General features: G+C 48.2%; 14 protein-coding genes across 14 annotated transcripts; 8 read left to right on the top strand and 6 right to left on the bottom strand.

Annotated features, from left to right (window-relative positions):
• Window positions 1-282: 282 nt before the first annotated feature.
• Window positions 283-778, top strand: N7517_011271 (Dabb family protein; the record flags this gene model as incomplete). The annotated part of the gene is made up of 3 exons (XM_056728994.1): window positions 283-348; window positions 449-559; window positions 623-778. 3 exons carry the CDS (start codon window positions 283-285, stop codon window positions 776-778), a joined length of 333 nt encoding a protein of 110 aa, XP_056574809.1.
• Window positions 779-3,403: 2,625 nt separating this feature from the next.
• N7517_011272 (uncharacterized protein) lies at window positions 3,404-3,929 on the top strand (the record flags this gene model as incomplete). The annotated part of the gene is made up of 2 exons (XM_056728995.1): window positions 3,404-3,478; window positions 3,549-3,929. The coding sequence occupies 2 exons, from the start codon at window positions 3,404-3,406 to the stop codon at window positions 3,927-3,929; spliced, it is 456 nt and encodes a 151-aa protein (XP_056574810.1).
• A 27-nt stretch (window positions 3,930-3,956) lies between these two features.
• N7517_011273 (uncharacterized protein) lies at window positions 3,957-5,199 on the bottom strand (the record flags this gene model as incomplete). The annotated part of the gene is made up of 3 exons (XM_056728996.1): window positions 3,957-4,875; window positions 4,934-4,979; window positions 5,040-5,199. 3 exons carry the CDS (start codon window positions 5,197-5,199, stop codon window positions 3,957-3,959), a joined length of 1,125 nt encoding a protein of 374 aa, XP_056574811.1.
• A 369-nt stretch (window positions 5,200-5,568) lies between these two features.
• Window positions 5,569-6,058, bottom strand: N7517_011274 (transcription initiation factor IIA subunit gamma; the record flags this gene model as incomplete). Its single annotated transcript, XM_056728997.1, has 3 exons — window positions 5,569-5,715; window positions 5,807-5,954; window positions 6,018-6,058. The coding sequence occupies 3 exons, from the start codon at window positions 6,056-6,058 to the stop codon at window positions 5,569-5,571; spliced, it is 336 nt and encodes a 111-aa protein (XP_056574812.1).
• A 240-nt stretch (window positions 6,059-6,298) lies between these two features.
• On the top strand, window positions 6,299-6,731 carry N7517_011275 (uncharacterized protein; the record flags this gene model as incomplete). Its single annotated transcript, XM_056728998.1, has 2 exons — window positions 6,299-6,416; window positions 6,478-6,731. The coding sequence occupies 2 exons, from the start codon at window positions 6,299-6,301 to the stop codon at window positions 6,729-6,731; spliced, it is 372 nt and encodes a 123-aa protein (XP_056574813.1).
• Window positions 6,732-7,616: 885 nt separating this feature from the next.
• Window positions 7,617-9,563, bottom strand: N7517_011276 (hexokinase family protein; the record flags this gene model as incomplete). The annotated part of the gene is made up of 2 exons (XM_056728999.1): window positions 7,617-8,859; window positions 8,944-9,563. 2 exons carry the CDS (start codon window positions 9,561-9,563, stop codon window positions 7,617-7,619), a joined length of 1,863 nt encoding a protein of 620 aa, XP_056574814.1.
• Window positions 9,564-11,497: 1,934 nt separating this feature from the next.
• On the top strand, window positions 11,498-12,537 carry N7517_011277 (GILT family protein; the record flags this gene model as incomplete). The annotated part of the gene is made up of 2 exons (XM_056729000.1): window positions 11,498-11,898; window positions 11,979-12,537. 2 exons carry the CDS (start codon window positions 11,498-11,500, stop codon window positions 12,535-12,537), a joined length of 960 nt encoding a protein of 319 aa, XP_056574815.1.
• Window positions 12,538-13,097: 560 nt separating this feature from the next.
• Window positions 13,098-13,700, top strand: N7517_011278 (uncharacterized protein; the record flags this gene model as incomplete). The annotated part of the gene is made up of 1 exon (XM_056729001.1): window positions 13,098-13,700. The coding sequence occupies one exon, from the start codon at window positions 13,098-13,100 to the stop codon at window positions 13,698-13,700; it is 603 nt and encodes a 200-aa protein (XP_056574816.1).
• A 167-nt stretch (window positions 13,701-13,867) lies between these two features.
• N7517_011279 (uncharacterized protein) lies at window positions 13,868-14,977 on the top strand (the record flags this gene model as incomplete). The annotated part of the gene is made up of 3 exons (XM_056729002.1): window positions 13,868-13,898; window positions 13,977-14,351; window positions 14,409-14,977. 3 exons carry the CDS (start codon window positions 13,868-13,870, stop codon window positions 14,975-14,977), a joined length of 975 nt encoding a protein of 324 aa, XP_056574817.1.
• Window positions 14,978-15,451: 474 nt separating this feature from the next.
• Window positions 15,452-17,377, top strand: N7517_011280 (uncharacterized protein; the record flags this gene model as incomplete). Its single annotated transcript, XM_056729003.1, has 4 exons — window positions 15,452-15,830; window positions 15,902-16,557; window positions 16,615-16,682; window positions 16,741-17,377. The coding sequence occupies 4 exons, from the start codon at window positions 15,452-15,454 to the stop codon at window positions 17,375-17,377; spliced, it is 1,740 nt and encodes a 579-aa protein (XP_056574818.1).
• A 546-nt stretch (window positions 17,378-17,923) lies between these two features.
• N7517_011281 (tpr domain-containing protein) lies at window positions 17,924-19,864 on the bottom strand (the record flags this gene model as incomplete). The annotated part of the gene is made up of 1 exon (XM_056729004.1): window positions 17,924-19,864. The coding sequence occupies one exon, from the start codon at window positions 19,862-19,864 to the stop codon at window positions 17,924-17,926; it is 1,941 nt and encodes a 646-aa protein (XP_056574819.1).
• Window positions 19,865-20,175: 311 nt separating this feature from the next.
• Window positions 20,176-20,452, bottom strand: N7517_011282 (uncharacterized protein; the record flags this gene model as incomplete). Its single annotated transcript, XM_056729005.1, has 2 exons — window positions 20,176-20,313; window positions 20,342-20,452. The coding sequence occupies 2 exons, from the start codon at window positions 20,450-20,452 to the stop codon at window positions 20,176-20,178; spliced, it is 249 nt and encodes an 82-aa protein (XP_056574820.1).
• Window positions 20,453-21,064: 612 nt separating this feature from the next.
• On the bottom strand, window positions 21,065-22,756 carry N7517_011283 (putative isoamyl alcohol oxidase; the record flags this gene model as incomplete). Its single annotated transcript, XM_056729006.1, has 1 exon — window positions 21,065-22,756. The coding sequence occupies one exon, from the start codon at window positions 22,754-22,756 to the stop codon at window positions 21,065-21,067; it is 1,692 nt and encodes a 563-aa protein (XP_056574821.1).
• A 465-nt stretch (window positions 22,757-23,221) lies between these two features.
• Window positions 23,222-24,493, top strand: N7517_011284 (uncharacterized protein; the record flags this gene model as incomplete). Its single annotated transcript, XM_056729007.1, has 5 exons — window positions 23,222-23,417; window positions 23,464-23,531; window positions 23,577-23,956; window positions 24,008-24,072; window positions 24,129-24,493. The coding sequence occupies 5 exons, from the start codon at window positions 23,222-23,224 to the stop codon at window positions 24,491-24,493; spliced, it is 1,074 nt and encodes a 357-aa protein (XP_056574822.1).
• Between the last annotated feature and the right edge of the window lie 210 nt (window positions 24,494-24,703).

A 24,703-nucleotide genomic window follows, 5' to 3' on the forward strand; every position in this document is an offset into this window, starting at 1 on the left:
GCATTGGTGCCTCAGGCATATACTTTGCCTGGACATGGGATCCTTCCTCCTATGTCCCCTCGGTTATGACTGAACAAATTCTCAACCTTGCCTTTCAGAGATAAGACCATGTAATACATCAAATTAGGTAGGTCATGTGATCCAAACTTGTATCACCCCGCTCTTAGCGAATAATGTCCAAGGCTCTTCTATTCCATCCTTTCCTTGAACTTTTATATCATTTCATTGGTTCTACCTACTCTACTCTACTCAACACTATATTATTCAGACAAAGCATTCAGCATGTCGATTACCCACATTGTTCTTTTCCAGTTCAAAGCAGACCTGGCTGCTGAAGTCATCCAAGATGTAAGTATAATCACAAGATCACGACCCGTCATATGTATGAACGTGATTATGAGCGTTAAGCTATTTTCAATAAAATAAATACTAAAAATTATCTCAAAAGGTCTGTGGGCGTATGCTGGCACTAAAAGACAATTGTGTCCACCCCACCTCTCAAGAGCCCTATATCAAATCCGCGTCTGGCGGGAAGGATAACTCCCCCGAAGGAATCCAGGTAAGTTCCCCTGGGATCCCAGAGGACGGAAGACTTTCAGGATATTTTACTAATGCATGATAGAATGGAATTACACATGCGTTTGTCATGGAGTTTACAAGCGCTGCAGATCGAGACTACTATATACAAAGCGATCCAATTCATCTGGGATTCGTCAAGACTCTTGATGGCCTCATTGAGAAAGCGCAAGTCATTGACTTCAGCGATAGGGTTCTTTGAAATTCTGAGTCAATGCTCTAACTGTCAGCATATTTGCTACTTTGATAAGATATAGAGTCTTGACCTTTGTAGATACTAAAAAGGAATGGACCTCAGATTATGTTCATTCGTCATATATATATATATTCGCCAAGTTTTTCATAGAGCGCACGCTATTTCTAGTCGCAGTATATATATAAATAGCTGCAGCTTTCTAAAATGACCATACATCCTGCACCAATCCAAAGTGTGGTGTTTGTGCAGATATACATTTTAGGATTATGAATCTACTCATTGGCCTCTCACTTTCCCACGATACAGATACGTTTAGAGCGTCGATGTGTCAGTCCTCAGAGTGTCACGCCCTTTGTATACAAGTATCCAACAGGAATGGATACTCAGTGCACGGAAATACATTCCCGGGCAAAGTAGCAATGCTCCAATTTGCCAGTGGGTTTGATAGCTAGGAATGTAAGCCAAGCTTCGGGCTCGGGAACCACTCTATCAGCTGATACACCAATAGTATATAGTATTTATTGACCGGAAACCACCGATTTAGAAGAACGTTGCATTGCCGGCTTCAATGCATACCACTCCCGAGCTTGGTACTCTTTCATGGGTTTAACCTTTCCTAGAATATTACTCCGTATACTTTGAATACTTGGACTATAATAGGATTCAATAAACAGTTAAATTGAGTTCTCGTAAATATACACACATTTAGACTATTCATAGTTTCACTCGGAGCTAACTCAAGGTTCGAAGTTTCTCTATCCCTGCGGTTCCCATTTAAGTTAGGGCTCGACTCCGTTTGCCTAGATGAGACACCCACCAACAATTATACCTGACATGGAGAGTTTATTGTAACAAAAAGCTAAAATTAGCCCTTCTTATATCCTCTCTCTTAAGTTGACGATACTAGAATGCGTACTGCGTAAAACTTGTCCCAAGCTAAATTAAAGGTACCTTTGTGAGCTGTTATTTGACTTAGCATTGCTCCGATGCAAGGGGGACGCGAAATAATAAGCGCCAACCATTCCCGAGCCTCGCAGCCATCCGCAAGGTTTTGTTTCGATTGAATTCATGGCATTTCTGGAATCTTTTAGCGGAGTATTATAGTGAAACAAAGGAAATGCGAAACAAAGGAAACCGAGTCGAGGAACCTGCTTCATTTCGGAATTGCCAATGTGGCTGAAATCACATATGGGAAAGAACTTATAATTGCCTTAATTATTGTCTCTGGGGCTGTGTATACTATTGACCTCCAAGATCAGGTCAAATACACTAGGGTCGGAGCCATTACTCTGGATCTTAGCACATATCTGACCCTGAATAATGAGGTAATCTATGGGATCATCCCTGTCAGTGATGAATTCATGATCGATCGACACGGCTACTCCGTACAGGATTAGTGATCGGCGATGAATCCTTGGAAGAAATGTCTAAAATCGCTTGCCGAGAACCGGATCTCATAAGAACAGCTTCCGAGACAAAGACAAAGGAAACGAGGCAAAGAGACATTCCAATTAAGCTAGTGAGTTTGCATGAAATGGAAGAAAAATCGATTCCCCCCCGGAGCTAGGGACAAGGAATCCCGTTTCCCGCGAGCTTCCAAGACCTTCACAGGGTTCATTCATGCACATATCCGACCCGTCAAACGGGGACTTAGGGGATCGACAGCTGGTTATTATTGAAATATCCTGTACTGGGGAAAACGGGATACAAAACTTTAAAGCGAGATGAGTCTTTAATCCAAAAGTGGCAAAGGGGACACGAAGAATGAGAGGGATATGTTTCGCCAGAACACGAGGCTCTCTTTGCTTCTTCTCCCTTTTATCCCTTTGGTCTGGGCTGCTTTCCACTCGATCCACTAAGGGTCGAATACCTAATCTGCACGGGTCTTTAACTCCAGCATATCTTCCCTGCAGCCTGCAGGTCATGGCTGCCTGTAATGCCCATCTGCTGTATTGCACCCGATGAGTTGCAGCAGATCGTGGGTATATTGCCTGCATAAAGAGAGATACCCGTAGAAACGATCGCCTCGGGGTGATAAACACTTAAATTCCCAGTAATAGCCGGAATAGGTCAAAGGGACTCCAAGCATTTGGGACTCTTTACCCAAAGCCAATCCCATGCGATCCAGGCCCCCAGGGAGGACCCACTGCTGCCGCCAGGGGAGTAAACTGCCGAATTGGTGTCCTGCCGAGCCTGTCATCCTGTCCATGCCACAGGTACGGCTGTCGCCTAGCCGGGGTGAGACTGTGGATCGCTTTGTCCTTGACACGCCGGGAATAGCATAGATGTGCATACTGCTGCCAGTAACTTTGCTAATATATGTACTCTCGCCCGGCCTGTCTTTTGACTCATTCTCTAAACACGCCCTTAATGGTGTAGAGCAGCTGCAACCTTTTTCTTCTTTCCTTTTGCTTTTGGGTGTTGTCATCCCCAGTCTCTCGTTTCCACTTGTCATTCGTTGTATAGTTTTGTTTCACCAAGCGTTGCCTTTATTCTTTTCATTTCCTTGTTCGCATTGCATTCAAGGACATCCTAGCTGGAATCGCCATTGCTCCAAGCTCCCCAACTGCCTAGCTCTTTATAAAGCTCCTTATCCGCCCATCGGATCAATCGAAACACCATCAATCCACCATGGAATGCTTTCGGCAAGTTTTCCGGTGCCTGAAGGCACCTTTCAGACGTGAAAAGGGAAGGATTATAGAAATTGTAAGTCGAGCAGAAAACCAGGAAATAGGCTGTCGTGGCAAAGACGGTCGCTAACAAATGTATGAAACAGGGTCCTCCCACCAACTTCCGAAAAGAAGAATTGCCTGCTTATTTCTCTGATGCCGAGTCAGTTCTCTCGCCCAGCCAAAATCCGACAGAACCATCAGATCTGACCAGTCAATCACAGCACGCTTACGTCCCAGGACAGCCGCACAGCGACCGTGGAGAAGGACGGAACGATGATCGAAATGGTGCCTCTACCATCATCAACGAAGAGCAAGATGCGGGCCCAGGTTCGAAGGATGAGCGTGAAACTGTCATCCGGCTCCGAGAGCGTATGAAGTTATCCCGATGGTGGAAATCGAGGCCAGCTGCCGGTCATGAAACTAAGGCCCCGGCCGAATCGGTAAAGATGAAAGAAATCCGAAGCGCTGAATTGGCGTGTTCATAGGGAAATATTGTATTGGTATATGCATGGTCACAGAAAGAAGGTGGGCACTTCATTGTGCCGGGGTTTTTTTGGATCTAAATTGTTCTCTCCGCCCGTTACAGGCGGTTGTCTTGCAGGAGGTCCCCGGGAATTGTTAGAAATAGACTCATTCATCCGAGATGACTCTGGTAGTTCATCAAGGTCATCAAAAAGCGACTGAACCCGTGATTTATACGCGTTCGCTGGACTGGGTCGCCCATGTGCTGGCTTCACTTTCGATTTTGACGTAGACGTGCTTTGTATGTTAGATCGCTGCCGGGCTTGTGGTGTTGCAACACTTCGATCGTGAGCCTGACTTTTTCGTAGAGTGTCATTTGTTCCTCTGGCCGGTGGCAGCACGACTGGCTGGGTTTCTAGGTCAAGATCGTCATCCGAGCCCGAGGCCGTCTCTTCATCTAATTCAATGCTTGGAGCTTCTGGTGCTCTTGATGGTGCAGTCACACTCCCGATACTGTTCACCCGAGCTCGTCCAGTATCTAAAGTAGGCGCATGTAAGCCCGCAGCAGCTCTGGTCGAGGACTTGGGCCCGCGAACCCCCGTCAAGGATCGTGTTTTTCGTGGACTTGTCATGAGATCATGAAGATGTGTTCCAGCCCATCTCTCATCCTCCTCATCTTCATCTTTCTCGTCGACTCCTCCGTCTCCTATCTGCGCGAGTCCAGCTTTTTGTCGCTCCCTCAGCGCCTCGGCTTCTCTTTTCCGTTCAACTGCATTTGGAACTGGGGTACGGCTGTCTGTAGGCCTTCCAATTTCTCTCATTCCAGCTGCATTTTCGGCTTTCACTTCCTTTCTCCGTCGCAGGTACTCCGCATGATGTAGATGTTGAGTAAATGTTTGGGCGACAGCGTAGAACTCGTCTTCGACCATGACCCAGCCATCATCGTGTTGAATTCCTTCAATCAAAAACCTATAATGTGCCTATTAGCGACCTTTTCCGGTTGCGCGGGGCCCGGTTGCGATCATACTCTTCAGAGGGACAGCGTCTGATGGGAGAGGTCGGCGGGCTTTGGGCTGTATAAATTGATCAGACTTTATATTTGGCCACAACTATTCCAAAAAAATGAAACCTACAGGATCTGAAGAAATCACGCGTGGGGGGTGAAACTCGAGGGTTTTTGGGAGTGAGGTCGCGATCAGGACTAGTTTCCGTTTTCACGCGCTTCCGCGGTGTTGACTCTTTTTTCACAGGGATGCTATTATCAGCACGAAGCCAGGGCAGTATCCTGGGCATAATTCAAGATAATATAGAGGAAATCAGTACGTCGCTTGGTGTCACAATCTCAGGTAAAGATTATAATGAGGGAAAGAGAGCTGCTGATAGGCATTCACCGATAAGGTGAGGTCACCCGCATTCCGCGCAACACAAACTTTCAATCTGGGACTACGGAGTGGAAAATTTGAGAGTATCAACCTCATTCTTTGGGGTATCTAATGCCATTTTGGGCATTGGTAATGCAAGATGAAAAGAACTTGGACCGCCTCAAACGCCTCGTGCAGGATATATTACCGAAAGCAAGAACGGACTGCCGGTAGAACGCCCATTCAACCATTCGAGGGAAACAAAAAAAACGCCAGTATCTCTGCCCATGCAAGAGTCGGCTTACGCCTCGCCGGGCCGCTTGCTATTGCAGCTCACGATCTTCACCTTGTCCGCGGACACAGTGGTCTGGTTGTCCAGCTTGAATGAGACATCCTTGATCAGGAAGGTCCAGACTTCGTCGCAGAATCGGTAGGTATCGAGGTGGCCCTAAAAGCGGTGAGAAAATGTACATGTCAGTCTCGTTGAACTATAATCGAACTACGGCCCATTTGGTATTCTCTGAACCGGAATGAGTTACCTTGAAGGTCAGTCTGGCCCGAACCTTGTCGGCCAAGACTTCAGTGACAATCTTGTCAAAGGTCCCGAGGATCTTCATCGCAAGCTGAGGCTCGATACGGCCTTCGTTGATCAGGTCATCGAGAGTATCGGTGAGGGATAGCCCGAGGCTGAAGGTTCCTTGAGTCAGTTTTGGAGCTTTCGGTTTGCTTCATCTCATCGGGTATATATACCTGCTGCCACGATAGAGCTCATAGTAAGCTACAGATGCCATTCTGAGATGAAATAATGGCAGACTCGTCGAAAGAGTATCGGAGGAGTGAGTGACAAGAGCAAGTTCATGATCGCCGGCCGAATCGCGGGGGCGGTCGGCTGCACGTGATCATCCTATAGTCACGTGTAAGTTCTTATCTCAAATTGCGTCAGTGTCAGATGAATTGGATATGTTTGTACACGTTCTTTGACCTCATATATTTCTCAGTGAGCATACCACAAGCTCGATAAATACTGCAGTATGATTTTGAAGGGATTAGGACCTCGGTCTCTTCCAAATAGAACATTGTCCAGTCAATTGCATGTTACTTGTGGCCGATCCTTAGCAACAACTTTGTTCAGACCATCAAAAGCTCAAGGTCAGCCAGTTCCTTTCAAAAGCCCATGTCAGAACTAACATATATTAATATGGAACTATAGACTCCCAAGGTTGCCAAAATTCCGAATCCAAGCAAGAGGAAATCAACCAGACATCTAAGAACCCCTCGAACCAAGACAACAAGCGCCATGCACTTCAACCGAAGGCCAAAACCGTCTCCCAAGCCGATGCCGAGCTTCGCGAGCGGCTCGAACAAATGTCTGGAGAAGGAGGAGCCTCTGGAATTGAATACGAAGACGGCAAAGCGAATGCAATGAAGCGCGGCGTGCGAAACAACATGTTCCGATTGATTTGAAACAATCCTCGACATCCAATTATCACAAGAACAAACCCTGATCATCGCAAATGTCGCGAATGTATATCCTAGTGAGGTCTCATGACCTGCAACACAGGCTTGGCTCCAGATGCCAAGACACGTGGGGAAAGAATGCTCTCGGTCGTCGTTCTCCTCCGGCCCCGGGGGCCCCGGGTATTACAGGCATCCATCTGGACCGGACTTCTTGAACTTTGTTTCCGAAGACATAGATGAGGATGCCTAGGCTTGGCTTCGGTTGAGTTTACCTAATTAGTGTGCTTAGGTGCATGGTTTCTTTGAAACGGATAAACGGTTATGCATAACGAATGCATTCCGCTCTTCGGATGTTCCTGCATTCTCCGATTACGATTCATTGGGCGGAGCCGCGCAATCCACCACGACGCTCTCGCTGTGAACTTCTTGGCTTTCGATACTCGGAAGGGCATGTGTCATTGGAAAGCTTTCATTTCGTGGTTAGGGGCGACTTGGTTGAAATGCGCAGGATCCTGGGACAGAGCGAGTGCCTCATATTCCAGGTTTTAATTCCGCGCTCTGATTGGCGGGGAAGTCTCGCCCAGAGAGTTGAATATCGACAAGAAAAATGAGAGACCATAAACATAGCAAGCCATATAATGGGGGTAATAAATAGATTGGTCCAAATCCAACGAATGCGTAGATAAACGAAATTACCACCGTCCAAAATAGGACCAGTGGCAGAAATCAAATCTCATTTCTATGTCGTGAGCCCCAAGTCGAATTAAAAAAAAATAAACAGATATTATCCCATTAACACCTAATTTCGAACCATTTTCGCATTGCTGAATTCCACCCAAAGAAGGCAAAACAAAGGAGAAACAAATGCTTGCTAACGCTTCAAAGAAAATCTCATTTCCGCACAACCATGCCAGCCAAAACACCAGCCCCAATGACACCACCGTCGGAGGCTTCCCGTAAGAAAACGGACTTCCCACCTCGTTGCGGACCAGTCCGCATGATAAGACGATCAATGTATTGCTGGCACATCTCCTTGAATTGCGGGTAATGTTGGATAATACCACCAGTGTAAGCCACGACGAGCTCTTCCGGACCGGACTGCCAATCTATTGGCGTAGGATCGATGACAGGTACAACATGTTCCTGAGCTGCGTGGTTGGCAACAACAGCGGCAGAGTTGAGGCTTGCAGCCGCAGCATCCGGTGTACCAAAGAACTCAGTGATGGCGTCGCCGTTGCTCTGGGGTGAGGCGGGATTCTCGGGTGAGCTGCTGTTGCTGTCTTCCTTCAGCTCGATCTCGCGAGCACAGGATAGGAGCCCGACCACCGCAGCGGCGATCAGCCCAGCTGACCGTCTCTGTACTGTGCGAGCGATCTTTCGGAATGCACCTGCGGTCCGGGCATCCCAGTGCCAGTCACTGCTCTCTGGCGGAGGGAGGGATTTGTTCAAGTCTTTGGCGAGGTCGTTGTCAGATCGCGCTTTGGCGACATGGTCGGAGATGTATGTGGTTGTCAGAGCGTATTCTTGGATGAGATTTGCAGGTAGGGAGCGTTTCGACAACTTGGCGACGGTCGTGAGATAGTCGAATAGGATCAAGCGAATCAGTTCACCAATGTAGCGGCCTCCGGTCATGTATTCGAAGGGCTGGAAGCCTGGGCGTGCACAGGCCCGATCTAGCTCAATATCCCATTTTGTGGTTACGTGGAGCTCCTTGAGTGGTGGCGCAGCGCCGGAAATAGTCCACTCGGTGTTGACAATAGTCTCTACAGCGCCGGGTTCCATTATGTTCACACTCTTTGCTTTAGATTCGTGCAATTCAGTGAGCTTCATTGGGATGGTCGCGTTACAACCAGTGCCCACAATAATACCCATGGCCACTCTACTGTTTGGTAGAGATTTGACCTTGTATGCAAGGGAAGCTAGCGTGGCCACCGTGTCGTTGGTGATAGCTTGGATTTTCAGTTTTGGTAATGCGAAAAGCTTTCGACGTTTGGTAGAGGGTTCATCTTCATCATCAGGTCGCCTTGTGTGTTTGTCATACCCATTCAGAAGGATCTGGCCAAGATTGAGATCTGATGAAATAGCGAAGCCTTTCCCCATGGGCATTAATGTAGCTTCTGCCAATGACTCTTGCCTGGACTTAGTTAGCACAAAACTAAACAGGAGGCCCCGGAATCTGGAACACCAGAAAAACAAGCACAATAGGAATATAACTCACATGATGGGGAAACTGAATGTAATTCCCATATCTAATTCGGCCGGAATATCCTTCTTAGTGGCATCCGATGATAGACTCTCCGCTATCACCTCTGCAATGCAATCACCGATCCAAGAAAATAGATCCTCGGCCTTGTCCTTCTTAAAATGTTCTTGAATAGGCCAGGCTCGTTCCAGCGTTCGTTTCACTCGCTGGCGCTGAGCTTTCCGGATGGTGTCCTGTGACCTCTCCGTGGCATCTGTAGGTCGAACATCGGAATCCACGGCTTCTCCAAGCAACTCAATAAAAGCGACTCGAAGGTTGCTACCTCCTACATCGATCGCTAGATAGCGACCAGTTTCCCGACCAGTAGGAAGTTGAGTCACGGGTGTTGGCAGAAACTGCTGGTCCGATGTCAAGGCAAGGTTGCGGTATGTGGTGGAAAAGCGCCGGGCTAGTTTGTATAGCACAGCCTCATCCAGGGACAGCGGTGACAAGAACTCTTCCAATTGTTGATGGTGTGCCAGAAATTCTTGTTGAATGGCGTTTAATTCCAAACTGACATCCTCATGTTCCTCATCTTCAATCAAATCGTCGTGTATGATGTCGCGCTCGCCCTTGGATGAGCTGACCAAGGCCATGATAATAGATGGAAGATATATTCCAAATTAAGAATAAAAAGAAACCTCAACGGCCGTTTGAAGATACACAAAACGACCTGACACGCTATGTTCAATAACGTGTAGGGTCTGGAATGTTTAGGAATAGAGATAGGGCATATCCTTAAAATCCTTTGAATTGTGGAGCAAAGCTAGGAAGCTAATCCAATGCCCCAAGAGCTAGTCTTGACACTTGTGTTAGCGAGGTTGCAATAAAGGGAAAAGGGAACATTTTGGTGACGCGGTCTGCAGGTCGACCCGGGCTGCGGGGGAAAAAAAGAGAAAACACGACGATCATGCCAGAAGGGGGTGTCCAAATCCCCATATGTGTTTTACCTACCCTGGAATTTTAGTATGCACTGATTGTCTTGATTGTCCTGATCACCTCGAAAATAAATATTTTTGAGTGATTCGGGGAAGATGACAAACTATATACGGAGGGGGGTTCTTTGGGTTAGGGAAATATCCCTAGATGCCCTGAGGGAGTTGGTGAAGAATGGAAGTATAAAGCTCCCTACTTAAGACAGGATATAAGAGAAAAAGTAGAGAAAACAGAAAGAAATAGCTTTGAAAAGAAGAGAATTTGTTTCAAGGTACCTTTTGTGTTTTGGTAGTAAGTATAGTCGGAACGAAACAATCGGAACGAATAGTTGGCAATCAGAAGTAGGGGAAAACTATTATCAGATCCATAGATGTGATAGATATAAAGTGTTAAATTATATGAAAGTTATAAGAAAGAGAAGTAAATATATAAGAGATGAGATGCGACCATCGGAAGGCACGAGGCGATGCGACGCTGTTCGGGGACAAGTTGAGCATCCCGGGAGTTGACTTTCTATTGGAGAAAACTCTACTTGGGGATTTAATCTCCCCTCTTTAACATCCTTCTAAAATCAATCGAAGTCTATGTAACCCTACTTTAAAGTATATCCGGCTAAAGCCCTTCCCTACTAAAGTAAGTAGCGATTATCCAGCCAAGCCAATTTCTCCATTCTGGGCAGTCTCAGGATTAGACGAGAGGCGTTTGAAAGCGCTTCCCGTTGGAGAAACTGATATATGGTACCTCTTTACGACAAGGAACATTGGTGGGGTCAAAGGTTTCCGGCTTGGGAAACACGCGCCAAAGTAACGCCAAAGTATCGTGTTCCAATATTGTTATTCGTTCGATACGAACCTCGCCTAACTTCGATATAACTACTCGTGGCACTCGCGTGGTGATCGGGCCGGACATACCCGTATTCAGATGCAGGCGCATCTCGCAACGCTTTGATTCAACGGGGATGAAACCCGTTCGCATGGTCTCGATTCGCTGGCACCCGCCACATCAGGCTGTCAGATCTTACGGGAGTCGGTTGAAACTACCCTTAAGGACCTTGAGTTTGCCTTGTGATTGGTCATTTACCTATCGGCAAATAGTCCGGTTCTCGTGTTTGGCATAATTCTACGGAGTTACGGAGTATAGAATTCATTAATGAGGGTCTGTACGAGCCTCAGAGCACGCGATCGTAAGCCATTATGCACGGCCTGTCCATAGACCATACCTAACAAATCCCGGTGTTTCTGGCCTTGGGCCATTTGAACTAAGCTAGTGCCCCATACAAATCGCCTCCGAAGTCGGAGCGTAGCCTAATCTGACGAATACACGGACACAATCGTATGGCTTTGACCAACATACGTAATGTAGGAGATTAATGGGCACACATTTAAGCATTTAAGAGGGGAGGAGGTATATTTCAACCAAAACAACATAAAATGTTAATAATCGCAGGGCTGCATCTCCAGGGCTTTATTTTAGTTAAAGAGGCGATGAGGAAGATCTTATGTAATGGCCTTGGCAGCCAGGGCTGAGGTGGAGGGAACTCCCGACTCTCCACATGATCTTATCAAAACAACGTCACTTCTGATTTTACCCCATCATGGACAAACTACCGTTCCACTCCAATAAATATGGGGACACCCTTGAATCGACAAACCGTGACCGTCGTCCTAGCACAAATACTTATTTGTGTCGGATCGGTGTCATCGCGTTGCTCTTCATCGGCTACCTTGTGCTTCTAAGGCCATCTTCCTCATGTACCGGCATAGCGCACCAGACGGAGAGCTATAAAGCCGCGGTTCAAGAAGAGTATGACAACTACTTACAGCTGGAACGCTTTGCTTCTGAAGCACAGGAGACGCTTGAGCAAACTAAGATACCGCTGGAGGCTCACATCATGAGCAAATGCCCAGATGCCCAGGACTGCTTACAAAAACTTGTTCTACCTGCCATGGAAAAAATAAGTGACAAGGTGGACTTCAAACTATCATTTATTGCTAGGTAAGCATTAAATCAGATACCGAGAGGAACTGATATTACCAGACTCCATCCTAAACATTTGACTAATACTATAACAACAGCGTGTCTAAAAATTCTGAAGAGATAGAGTGCATGCATGGTCCAGGTGAATGCATCGGCAACATGCTCATGCTCTGTGCGGCCAACCTTCCTTTCCCTCCAACTGCGGACGAAGCATCTCTTCCATCTCAATATCCACGGACCCCTATTATCCGGTCGCTAGGGTTCGCAAATTGTCTGATCAATGACTATGCACGGATACCAGACCGCGAATTTGTCCACCAGTGTGCGTTGGAGCATGGGATTGACTTTGACTCCTTAAACAAGTGTGCAAGCCAACAGAATGATGACCCGAACGATGGCAAGGATGGCGGACCACCACTTAGTGGCCTTGCGCTGCTTCGCGAAAGCGCTACACACGGCGAACAACTTGGCGTCAAGACTAGTTGCACAGTACGTCTCGACGATGCTGTGTGGTGCATCCGCGATAGCAACGAATGGAAGAACTGTGCCCAGAATGGAGAAGGCAGCCAACCCTCAGCCCTGGTCGACCAAGTCGAAAAGCTCTGGAAGGAGAGACAATCGTTCCTTAATTTCCCATATGATAGGATTAACTCATAGGATTAACTCAGTGTAACTCATGCTTTCTTACTACATACTTAGGTACGCTTCCAGGGTTAATATCTGCTCAACCCCTCAGAGGGCATTTCTACCTACTACCTAGCTTAGGCTCTAAGTAAACGCTTCAAAGTTGGGAGCACAAAGCTATGCTGTGTCCGACACGTGACTTCCCCCGGCACCAATGATGATATTATTTCGTAATTTTCACCACTGAACTACCTAGGTAAATATAGTTAAGGTGACTTAACTATATACCTAGGTATTGCATGGTCTCTTGCGTCAAACTTACTATCCAACTTGGTATCATCAGCATTATGTTCTACGAAGAGGTTCTTCCTTCTACAATCCCAAAATATGAGTTTAAAGGAATCCATCATTGTCTCCAAGTTCTGGAGCAGAAACAAGAGCGATATGAAGAAAATATGGATTCATTTAACCCTTATATTATTTTTACTATTGACGAGCATTCTTTCCTTGATTGTTTTGTGAGTGCCGAAGAAAACCTACTCAGATACTCATGGGAGACTTACGATCATTCTGCCAACCACCTTATTATCAAGATGGAGTCAAAAGTTCAGTCGGTAGCAACCACAGCATTTGCTAAAATATTCGATGCCTGGACTGGCAACGATGATGTCGATTACCCGCTTCTTTCCACATCCCCAGCCTTAGTAAGAGACGATACTGGGAGTGCGAAAAAGGCAGACCTTTCCTGGACCCCTTCATCCTTGCCCATTGGGCGAAAAACAAAATGGCCTACCTTCGCGGTAGAGATGGCTTGGTCGGAACGCCGCCACAAGATAGAGACAGATATGGTATTTTGGCTATGTCAAAGCAATGGAGATGTGAAAGCCGCTATGTCAACCACAGTACACAGTCGTGGCAGAATCTCATTTGAAATATGGGATCTCAGACGTGCTCCTCAGGGTGTAAATCCATTCCCCTTTCCGTCGCAGAGAATGGAAATTGTCAGAAATCCTGCGCCCAATCGTCCAAAGATCGATGGACGCATCGAAATACCGTATGAAGATATCTATCTTCAACAGAAGGGAGCCAATGATACGAACTTCATTCTCACAGATGAGGACGTCACAAAAATTGCCAAAAAAATATGGATTGTCCAATTCGGTCTAGAGGAGCATCGTGGTTCTAGCTCTCGCTAATATCCAGGAAAGGCAAACATCCAGTTGCCTGCCTACCTGTTCCATTGCCATTGTTATTTGATCAGATCTGAGACTTTCTTTCTTCTCTTTCCTCTTTCTCCTTCCTCCCTTCTCGCCATCTTCATTAACACCGCGCGGTTATCGTTGTTGCCGCGTGTAAATTCGCAATGCCGCCACCATCTCATCAAAAACAGCGTGGTAGGCTGCTTCTTTGACCCCACCTATATTCGACTCCCACATCGCCATCTTACTAACAATGTGAAATGACTTCTCTAGATATCAAGCGTGTCGTGTCGCGCGGGCTGAATGGTAAGGAGGACAGTTTGTACCTCAAGTGGAGTGTGGTGATGAATCCAAGCGAGCTCCTACAAGAGCTTGTTGGCAACCGTGAGCATGCTCGAGCTCTCTTTCATGGATTGAGGCGCCAGGTCAAATCAATCCGCCACCGCTCGCAGTCCTACGATGATGGTCAGGTCACGATCTACGACCGCGTTCTCCTTCGTCTCTATGATGAGGGACACACCATGCAACACTACGGTCTGTTTGAATTCTACCTGGCTGAGTATCTGGAAATCAAGAATTGTCGCTCAGAGGATGAGAGCAATGCTGTCATTGCTGCCCATTTTGCTGCCCAGCGCATTCTGGATAATGGTCCGTCGCTACGCCTTGATGAAATCTACTTTTATGTATTCTAACATCAGCTACTAGGCCCTATCCCCGAAATACTGACCATTGGAGCCGATTCTGTAGAAGATGCCACCGAAGATACCAAGACTAGCAAGTCACCACAGAGCTCTGGCGCATCCAAGTCACACCATATCGACCAGCTCATCCGAGTGTACCAGAAGGCCAAGGCTGACTACTACATCCTTGAAGTCACCGAGAGCCACCGCGAGCGAACCAACAGCGTCAGATTCCTCCGTGACACCGCCGAGAACCTCCTACGATATCTGAAGTCAGTCGACAAAGACAACGATCTGATTCCCGAAATCGAGGACATCATCCAGGTCAGCCAGGCACATGCAAACCAGCTTGCCGGCGGTCGCAAGCGCAAGTTCGAGCACACAGATAGTGAATCAAGGGGCAGCCCAAGCCTCAGCCCCTACCGACCTTATGGATATTACGGGGACCACCGCGCAGGATACAACAATTGGGACCGATATGTTCCGGAAAGTGACACATGGGATCATAGCCACAAGGGTGCTTGGGACCATAGCCACGTCAGCAGAAGAATTGGATGGGATAGCCGTACCTTTGACTCCTACCGTCCTTCTTAGGCTCACTGCGGGATCTGAGCTCCTGGTCGAAGGATACGTTCTGAATTATGAGGTCATCCCTTTATTCGCTACTGCTTGGGAGAATTACAAACAGTCATGTACTAGAGCAGCTAGTATCGTTGAAATATCAGCTCAAATCTACAAACAAACATCCTCCTACTTGTAAAAGAGGTGGTTGAAGTATAAAAACCCAAACCATGGTCGTTGATAGAGCCAAGCTCCACGCTAAGCTACTCTCAGATTAGCGCCAATTATAAACCCACGTGCACTGATGACATAATCCGCTCAGAAGCCCGGGCCTGGAGATCCATGCCCAGGTGATCAACATCGGTCACCCGGTCTCGCGAATCGAGGGGAATCTTGTTATTTTTCTTTCATTTTGATCTCAGAGAAGAGGTACTCTCTGCCCTAATGGAGATAATACCTCACCCACCAGGCTCCTAGAACGATTCCAAACCGTGTTTCTCCCGAGAAATGGCAGACCTTCATCCCTCCGCCGCGGGGAATAATGCATCTTCCACCAACTCCAGCACATCCTCAAACCCACAATTCACTCCAGTCTCGTATGGCTCAGATGAAGACCATCCAGTGCCAGGGCTCACAAAATCCCCCATAGGTCCATTGCGACTGGAGACCAACTTCGATGACCATTTAGACGTTGGCGACCCTCTATCCGATTTCGAGAACGACGGCGACTACAACAATAGAGAGGAGTTTGAGGGTAAACTGCCCCGCAGTGGTTTGGGCCCGAGATACACAATAGAGGAGGAGAGCGAGGTAGTGAGGAGATTCGATCGACGGCTGGTCCCGTTTCTGGCTCTTCTCTATTTGCTCTCCTTCCTAGACCGCTCAAGTATGTTTGGTTGGTTCGCACAGCGGAATTTTTCCCCTGTGATTGCAAGTATGTACTGATCATTTACCCAGACATTGGAAATGCAAAGATAGCAGGACTACAAGACGATCTACAACTTTCATCTTCACAATATGAATGGCTACTTACCGCTTTTTACATTACTTACATTCTCTTTGAATGGATGACACTGATGTACCGTGTTGTTCCCCCGCATGTTTATATATCTCTATGTGTATGTGGATGGGGACTTGTCGCATCATTCCAGTGTCTGGCTACTTCTTTTGAGGGGCTGGTTGTCCTCCGGGCGTTACTCGGAATTACTGAGGCGGCTTTTGGACCGGGTGTTCCGTTTTATCTGTCTTTGTTCTATCGCAGACATGAGCTGGCTTTCCGTAATGGGCTGTTTATCTCAGCGGCACCGCTCGCGACCTCTTTTGCTAGCAGTCTGGCCTACTTGATTGTCAGGTTCAGCAGTGACGGTCCGATCTCACCGTGGCGAACTCTGTTCCTCGTGGAGGGGTTCCCGAGTGTAATTGTTGCAGTGTTTGCATGGTTTTTGATACCGGATTCCCCTGGTCGGGCTCGATTCCTGAGTCGCCGACAAAGGGTGGTAGCCCAGCAGCGTCTCGAAGAGAGCACAGCCGATTATCAGCAATCATATGGAAGCCGATTTAACTGGCGGGAAATCTTGAAGACTGCAGCGGATCCCAAGGCTTACATGGCTGCCGTGAGTTCTTATCTCTCTTGTGAATTGTGCAAAGCAGTTCTAACACATTTATTACAGGTTATGTTCTTCAGCTGTAACGTTGCTTTCAGCTCAATGCCTGTCTTTTTGCCCACTATCATTAAAGAGTATGTCTTGCACCGACGTCCAATCATAATCTCGACAGCAAACTGACGTCCCTTACAGCATGGGATATTCCTCCTTACAAGCCCAAGCCCTCTCAGCACCTCCCTATCTCGTCGCCTTTGTCGTAGTCCTCCTCACCGCGTACGCGTCAGACCGCAGCCGCTCCCGAAGCCCATACCTAATAGCGCACGCCCTCATCTCATCACTCGCTTACCTGGCGATCGCAGCAACGGGTTATTTCCACTCACACCTGCCACAATGGCTTCACATATCCATACGCTACATATGTGTCTACCCCGCCACGGCTGGATTCTTCTCTGCAATCACCCTTATCATCACATGGTCAATGGATAACCGCGTCGAAAAGGAAGGCAAGGGCGCGAGCATTGCCATTCTCAATATCATCGGACAGTGTGGGCCCCTACTCGGGACGAGACTGTACCCTGAGACTGACGGGCCGTGGTATATTCGGGGCATGGCTACTTGCTCGTTTTTCATGGTTGTTGTTGCGATCTTGGCCGTGGGGCTGCGGATTCTTCTACAGAGGATGAATCGGGCGGCTGCCGAAACGACCTATACTATTGTACAGGCTGGTCCTGTTGATCAGGGTGAAGAGCGAGATGTGCTTATGGGTGGCGGGAGAAGGGATGATCTAGAGCATTCTACTGGGGATAGAAGGCTTGTGTATATCATATAGTTGATACAATAATGACCGCTCAAGCTTCCTCTGTTTCGGTGAGGTTAAATCTACTGATGTTCTATCATAACCCCCTTTCAACTTATGTGCGCAGCGCCTGGCTTATTATGTTCCTGTGTATGTACGCCAGACTGGGGAGGAAGGTTATGTTTCCCCCTCACTTTGCTGCCCTGGGGGCATTGGCCTCACATCCCTTAGAAGAGAGATCCTTGGCCTCATTCATCTTTGGGCGCTGTATCGCTATCCACGAGATTTGTTCCGTTATGTTTCTATGCCGCTCGCTTTTGCCGTTGCCGATCCCGTTTCCTTTTGTCCTGCAGCAGTACAACAGGATGCCATTGTAGTCGTCTTATAAAAAGGCATTTGATCAAAGAATTTCTTCGCTGGTACTCTCATTCCGCGCAAGGGAAAAAAAACAAAAATGGTGCCATGCTGGAATATCCAACCTACCGAGACTCCGTGTAAGTCGTGTAAGCGTATACGCAACCTTCTTACTATACTCCATTTTCTTACAGTAAATGCGTGGTTCGTCATCGAAAATTCCGCCTATTTGCCCGCTAGTCTCAACCACTCGTCAATCGAAAACAGCGCCAGCTTCGGCAGGCCCTCGTACCGCTTCCTATCATACGTCGCGTTGACCGCTGCCCTCAGCCTCTTTGCCCTCATTACGGTAATGGCCCGTGCGCCCAGAGCCCTCTCTCTCTGCATAAATGAACTGATCTCGCCGACCAGATCTTTGCGCTTCTTGCGCACCTCGGCGCTATCCTTTCTCTCCGCCTGGCACAGCGCACACGAGCAACTGAACTGCCATGTCTTCTGCAGCATGGTGTTGCGGTCGTCCACATCGACTCTCGCATCGTAGCAGTGCGTAATCTCCTCTCCTGCCTTAATCTTCCTGTTGGACCGCAGCACGAGGATATCCCCTATAAAGACTTTCGTCGCGTTGAAGACGCACGAGTGGTTCATGTAGGCTGCTCGAAGCCAGATTCCCGTGCTGGTGTTGCTGACGTCCTCGTCCTCTGACTGCGCGCCGGGTCCAAAGGCGTTTTGCTGGATAATGTCGTGAACCTGGAAAGCGTCCACCACGGGCTGCTCGTCGCTCCAATGCTGCTCCACGCCGAGGCCTTTGTATGTGCTCGCGAGTTCGAGAAGCCTCTGGATTTGTGAGGGGTTGTTACGCAGCTTGCGCACCACAGCGCGGTGCAGGCCTGTCGGGAACAACTTGATAGCAGCGTCGTTGCCCAGGTCGCAGGTAATGGCCGTCATGGCGTCGCGGTCCCAGCTCCAGATGACGCAGAAGGCCTTTTCGACCAGTATGATCTCGTTGGGCTGGATGTCACGCGTTGCGAATAGGCCGCGCCCGGCGCCGGGGCTCTCCTTGATTTGGGTGGGACCGTCGAAGCTGGCCAAGTCCAGTCGATGCTGCGTCTTGGACAAGCTGCTTATCGCCTTATTAAAGTCGAATACACCGGTTGTCTTTTCCTTGACGCGCAGGTCAATTTTGAGAAAGACCTTCGCTTTTTGGTTGTCGGGCTGCAGCTTGAGCTGTTCCTCGAAGAAGCTCTTAGCATCCTCAAACTGACCCAGCTTATAGGCCGCACCACCTGCCCGGAAGTACGCCTTTGCATCCAGGTACTTGTCCTCCTGGACACTGCTACGTATCAAAGATGCATCCGCATCCCTCCTCGCCTCATCGTAGCGCAGCAGCGCCAGGTTGACGTGCGAGCGGTTGCAGTGCAGATCGCGTCGGATGCCCTCGTTGGACCCAGCCTTGGCCAGTCCCTCGGAGTAGTAGGCGTACGCACGACAGTAGTCTTTTTTCTCCAGCGCGGCGTTGCCCTTTGTCTTGCACTCCTCGGCCGTCTCGACGACCTTAGCCGGGTTGACCTTTGCGCTGCGCCACACCTCCAGGTTATCCATATATATAGTGATGACCAGGTCCGAGGGGTGGTCTACGCGCAGGGTGCACTCGCCTAGGCTGTTGAGTGTATAATACGGATCTTTAACCACGTACTCGATGCCCGCCTCCAGGACGTCTTGGCCGTGATGCGACTTGTGGATGAAGATTTCCAAGCGCTCTACGTCTTCGGACCGCTGGTCTGTCTGCACGACAGTCCAGGACGACAGTTGAAGTTCCACGACGGGCGACACTCGGCGCAGAATAAGTTTCTTGCCGCGGTGATGCGTATCCATGCGCAGCTCGGAGAGCTCCATGGGCTCGAGCTGCGACACGTCCTTCAAGCAAGGTGGGTACTGTTCACCGGTGGTATAGGCGACCATGCTGTTGTTGGACCTGCCGCCTCCAAAGGACAAGCTGAGGTCCTGAAATAGCGACATTGACACGGCTTGCTGGATCTCACCCTTGCGGTTCCGGGCCTCCCGGGGCTCACCGCGCTGCTTTCGACATTTCTTGGATAAATCCCTAAGCGTGTCCTGTACGCGCGACGCTTCATCAGGGGTCAGGTAGAGCACGTTTGCGGTATCCATGGGGGGCGGCTCTCACGTCCATGGGATATAGTTGGATAAGACAAATGGTTAAATAAGCCATCTTAAACACACGATCACACTTCATTTCTCCTCATCCCTTTGTATCAACCATGACTCATAGAATACGAGGGAGAGCCACGTCAAATGGAGTAAATATTGGCTCAACAGCCTTAATTTAGATTGGCTCGAATCTTGTCGGCGTCCCAATTGGGGCTTGGGGCGACCTCGTAAGATGACATCAGCCTCTACTCGATAGACCTTCCAATTTCCGCTTTCCTGTTTCACTTGTTTCTAAAATCACACATTGATTTTTAGAACTTAAGATGACCGACATCGAGACCGCTTTTCAATCTGCAATTGGCGTTGGCAAGATCAATGGTGCTGTGATCTGTGCCAGTGACGCCGAGGAGGGCATTGTCTACAATGCAGCCTTCAGCGAACGGACCCTGCTGTTTGACACTAGCATGGTTCATTGACCGCAAGAACGGGCTGTGTGGTGTCGGAGCCGTTCAAGCTGCATTGCCAGTCGATGGGGAGGTCGTGGTTGCACTGAAGCAGACTTTCTGTCGTGAAGTCTACCACAAGCATGTTGCGTGGTGATTACAGCAGCAGGCATCAAGATCATTAGCACCGAGGAGTATAAGGAAGCGTATCTGACGTTAACCTATTTTTTTGTATATGTTAATAAAGATAGAAAGATCTATTTTCAACGCCTTGCGTACTATAATTTAACTCTCCTAGTTACCTCTGTGAGATGCCGACACCGTAAGGATGGTCTGGCAATGTCCAGTTAACACGTGAGTTGACTTTCCTCATTTTCCCTCTTTATCTCATGGCAGATGCGCGCGTTTTCTAGTACGAAACAACTCACGATATGACCAAGCTTTTTGAACGCCCAGTTGTGCCGCTTACCTTGAAATGTGTCGTACACCCATGACAAAATCAAAGCGCTACTCGGAACGGACCGGGCCATCTAAACACCAGGATGAAATGATGTCTAACCGTAGCTTTGTTACCTGATTAGTAGAACCCTCCCGGGGATGAGGGGAAGTGGAAGAGTAAGAAATGAATCACAAAAATATAAAAGTAAGAACCCAAAGACACTTAGGGCGAGGATTTCATACGCATAGTCTGTATATGGTGTATAAAGTCTATATGATATGTACGCCCGAGTGTGTATATTTCGCGTTTCTTTTCAAATCAAACCAGCCCAGCGAAGGACGAATCGGCAACCTGCGACTCCTTCCAGCCAACGCACTTCCAGCAACTCAACAAACCTTTGGGATCATATTTCTTCTTAATGCTCACCAATCTCTCATAGTTATCACCCCACCACGCCTCGACCCAATTAGTCGTGAACGGGTTGGCTTCGTTGCTGTACGCGCCACTACCAGGGGTAATGCCCTCAATAATGGCTGTCATGTTTTGAATGGACTTGATCTTCTGTTTCCGGGTGGGAAGGGTAGCGTTCCACTCCCAGGAGGCACCAGATCCCAACTCCCAGATAGCCTCACGCCAGGCGGGAGAAGCACTGGTCGATCCTTCGGTGTAGTTGTACAATACCGGTCCGACAACGGGAATGTAAGGCGTCTGGCCGAGTGATTGGATGGTTGCGAAGTAATCCATGAGGTTCGTACGACCCTCAGCGGTCTTGAAGATAGAGCGGGGGATCAGTCGGCTTCCGGGAAAGCGAGTGACGCCGACAGCGACGGAGGTGGTCTTGACGTATTTCTCGTAAAATGGGTACCAAGAAGTAAACTCTTCGATGGTGGCGGAGCCGCCGTTTGCTTTAGCGTAGGCGATTACGCTTGCCAGAGAGGCCTTGGCTTGCTTGATGGAGAGGAAAGGAGAAACGTTGACGAGCGTGTTACCGGTGATGTGGCCGCCCCATCCTTCCTGTCCCCATTTGAGGGTGTTGTTGACGACGATCTCCATGAATGGAAGCATATTGGTGGAGTTGCTGGGGAACTTGATGTTGACAGCGACAAAGCGGATCGCAGGCTCAACATGGTGAGTGCTTTCGAGTACTACGCCAAAGGTTCCACCGCCGCCACCGCGGAGGGCCCAGAAGAGGTCGGGATTCTGGAATTCGTTGGCAGTGTGGTATACACCACCTGGGGTAACGACCTTGAACTCGAGGACACGGTCAACACCGAGACCGTACACGGGGCTCAAGATGGAATGGCCACCATTTTGCACCCAGCCGCCTGAGACACCGACGGTGGGCGAGTAGCCGCCGAGTATGGTTACGTTATTTTTCTGTGCAAATTCGTACGCCTCGTCGAAGTTGACTCCAGCGCCGACGGTGATAGCTTTATATCTGCGAGCGGTATTTTTGGAGCCGCGGGGAGCAAAGCTCGCACTGTAGTACATAGATCGCAGGTTTCGCGTCCAAAGGGATAGTGTGTCACGACCACTGCTGCGGGTGAGGTAATCATGGCCAGTATTTTTGATAACAAGCTGCTTGCCGGAGCAGTTTGAGAACTTAAAGGCTTCAATCACATCCCTTGCGCTCTGCACTTCAAGATAGTGGGAGGGTAGATTGCCCTGACGGCAGGTGGTATTCACGAACGCCAGGGGATCTATGGGATTGCCGCTATCGAGAAGGCACTGATCACTAGGATCGGATGCCCACATCTCATCCTGGTTGTTCATGTATCCATTAGGAGAATTTGTTCGCAGCCATGGATCCGCGTAGTTTGCCTGGATAGCAGCGCAGGCCGCATTGTTGCGGGCGACCGGTTTCCCATTATAACTGGAGAAACAGGGTAAGGAGAAAGGAGTGAGTTGCTTGGTGCGTCCTCCAACTGTGACATTGAAGTCATTCAAAGTGCATGCCGAAGTAGAGTTTAGTAAGGCCAATAGGACCAGCCCGGATAACTTGGCCAACATTCTTGGCGATTGCAGAAAAAAAGGTTGAAAATCAGGCAAAAAGTAATACAAAGGTAGAAATGTAAGCTGAACCAGGATCAAGACACACTAAAATGAACTAATATACACTAAGATACACTAGAAAAGGTACGATCGGTGATTGTCTTAGACATTGCACTTTGATTAAACCAGTTCAGGCAAATGATCACCAATGATATTTAGATAGTTTAAGAACTTTTATTGCGAACCTATAAATTCAATCATGGAAAAAGAAAATGATTCCACATAAATTCACTTGATCCAATGAGTTCGAAGTAGGAAGAGTGATGACCTCAACCCGAAGGTTAATAATATCTTCCCAACGTTTCTGCTTCAAAAGACATATACACGGAAATTTTTCCTATTACACGAGGAAAAATGTCGATCCTCCTATTCTTCTAACATTTACACGATCTTGAATCTCAAAATGTTTCTATCTATCGCAAGATGGAACACAAGACCAATACATATTGGAAAAATGTCCTCACTATCGTGACGATTGTAGGGGCTGGTGTGGCGACTATCATCTACCTATTACGACTCTACTGCAGGCGAATGAAAGCTGTGGGGCTTCAACTAGAAGATTATCTAATGGGTGTTGGTTTGATCATCTCCTACTGTGTTACAGCTTTTTCAGTAGATAGTGAGTATTTCTCACACATTCCCCGATACTATACTAACTATAAAAGCTGCCTTCAATGGCGTCGGTCTGCCGCTTGCCTCGCTCCCCAAATATGAACGGGAGCGTATTCAATTCGTATGTTATCTACTTTATATCGTGGGAACATCTAACACTTCGCAGGGATCATGGATGATACAGAAGTTCTGGGCCCCATCAATGGCCTTCGTTAAGATCTCGATTGTCGTCTTCATCAAACGACTCTTCGGCTCCATCCATGCATACGTCGTTATTTCCAACTGTCTGGTCGGATTTATCGCCACATGGGCTCTCGCAGCCCTGTTGGTTAATATCTTCCAATGCACACCGGTGCAATACTACTACAACAAAGACTTGGAAGGACACTGCATGGCGGGACAGGTTCAATTCTTCCAGACTATGGGCTCGATCGCATTGATTGAAGATGTTATCATTCTCTGCCTGCCAATTCCTGTATTTTGGAGGCTACAAATCAACAATCGGCAAAAAATAGCATTAACGCTGGTGTTTTCTCTGGGTGGACTGTACGTATCCCACAACATGATATATCGATTCGTTCTAATGACAAATTGCAGTGTCTGTATCTTCAGTCTGATGCGCCTGGTTGAGTTTCGCAAATTCCAGCTCACCGACCTTGCGGGTTCGTTTCTACCCTAGCAGCCAGCTCATACAATGCCTCGAACTAACATCATCCAGCCTCAAGCGCGAAAGAGTCGATCTGGACTTGCCTCGAAATCAACGTCGCCATCATTTGCGGCTGCCTCCCATTTCTTAACCCACTCGTGCAAGGCCTCCGCAGCAAAGTCAGAAGTGACGCCTCAAAATATCATTCCCAACCTTCGACCGGATCCAACCTCCATTTACACACGCGGGGAAATCAAGGCGATTTTCGAGAGCTTGGGAGTGATTGTGGAGGGTCAGCGAACTCAAATACCCGCAATGCTATGGCTACAGCAAGTCGACAGAGTTCAGATATGGAGAATCATAGGCCGAATGTGGATGGGCGGTCCGACACATGGGTATATAGTGAGGATCCTGTGAATCGTGTGGGAAGGGAATGAACACCTTCCGAGTCGAATCGAACTGGAGACTGGCTTCTTTGGGATACTATTGCGAGTATTTCCGTAGCATAATTGACAGTAGAGGTGGATAGTAGTCTGTCACTTAAGCCACTTTTGAGTACTGATATCGCCAGGATAGGTGGGAGTCATTGTGGTAGGATGATAGAAGGCCGAAGGGTCTTTTTATATACGATTGGTCAGTGGTGCAAG

Source organism: Penicillium concentricum, assembly GCF_028827145.1.
Source record: "Penicillium concentricum strain IBT 3081 chromosome Unknown utg000006l_segment0_segment0, whole genome shotgun sequence".
Classification (NCBI taxonomy): domain Eukaryota; kingdom Fungi; phylum Ascomycota; class Eurotiomycetes; order Eurotiales; family Aspergillaceae; genus Penicillium; species Penicillium concentricum.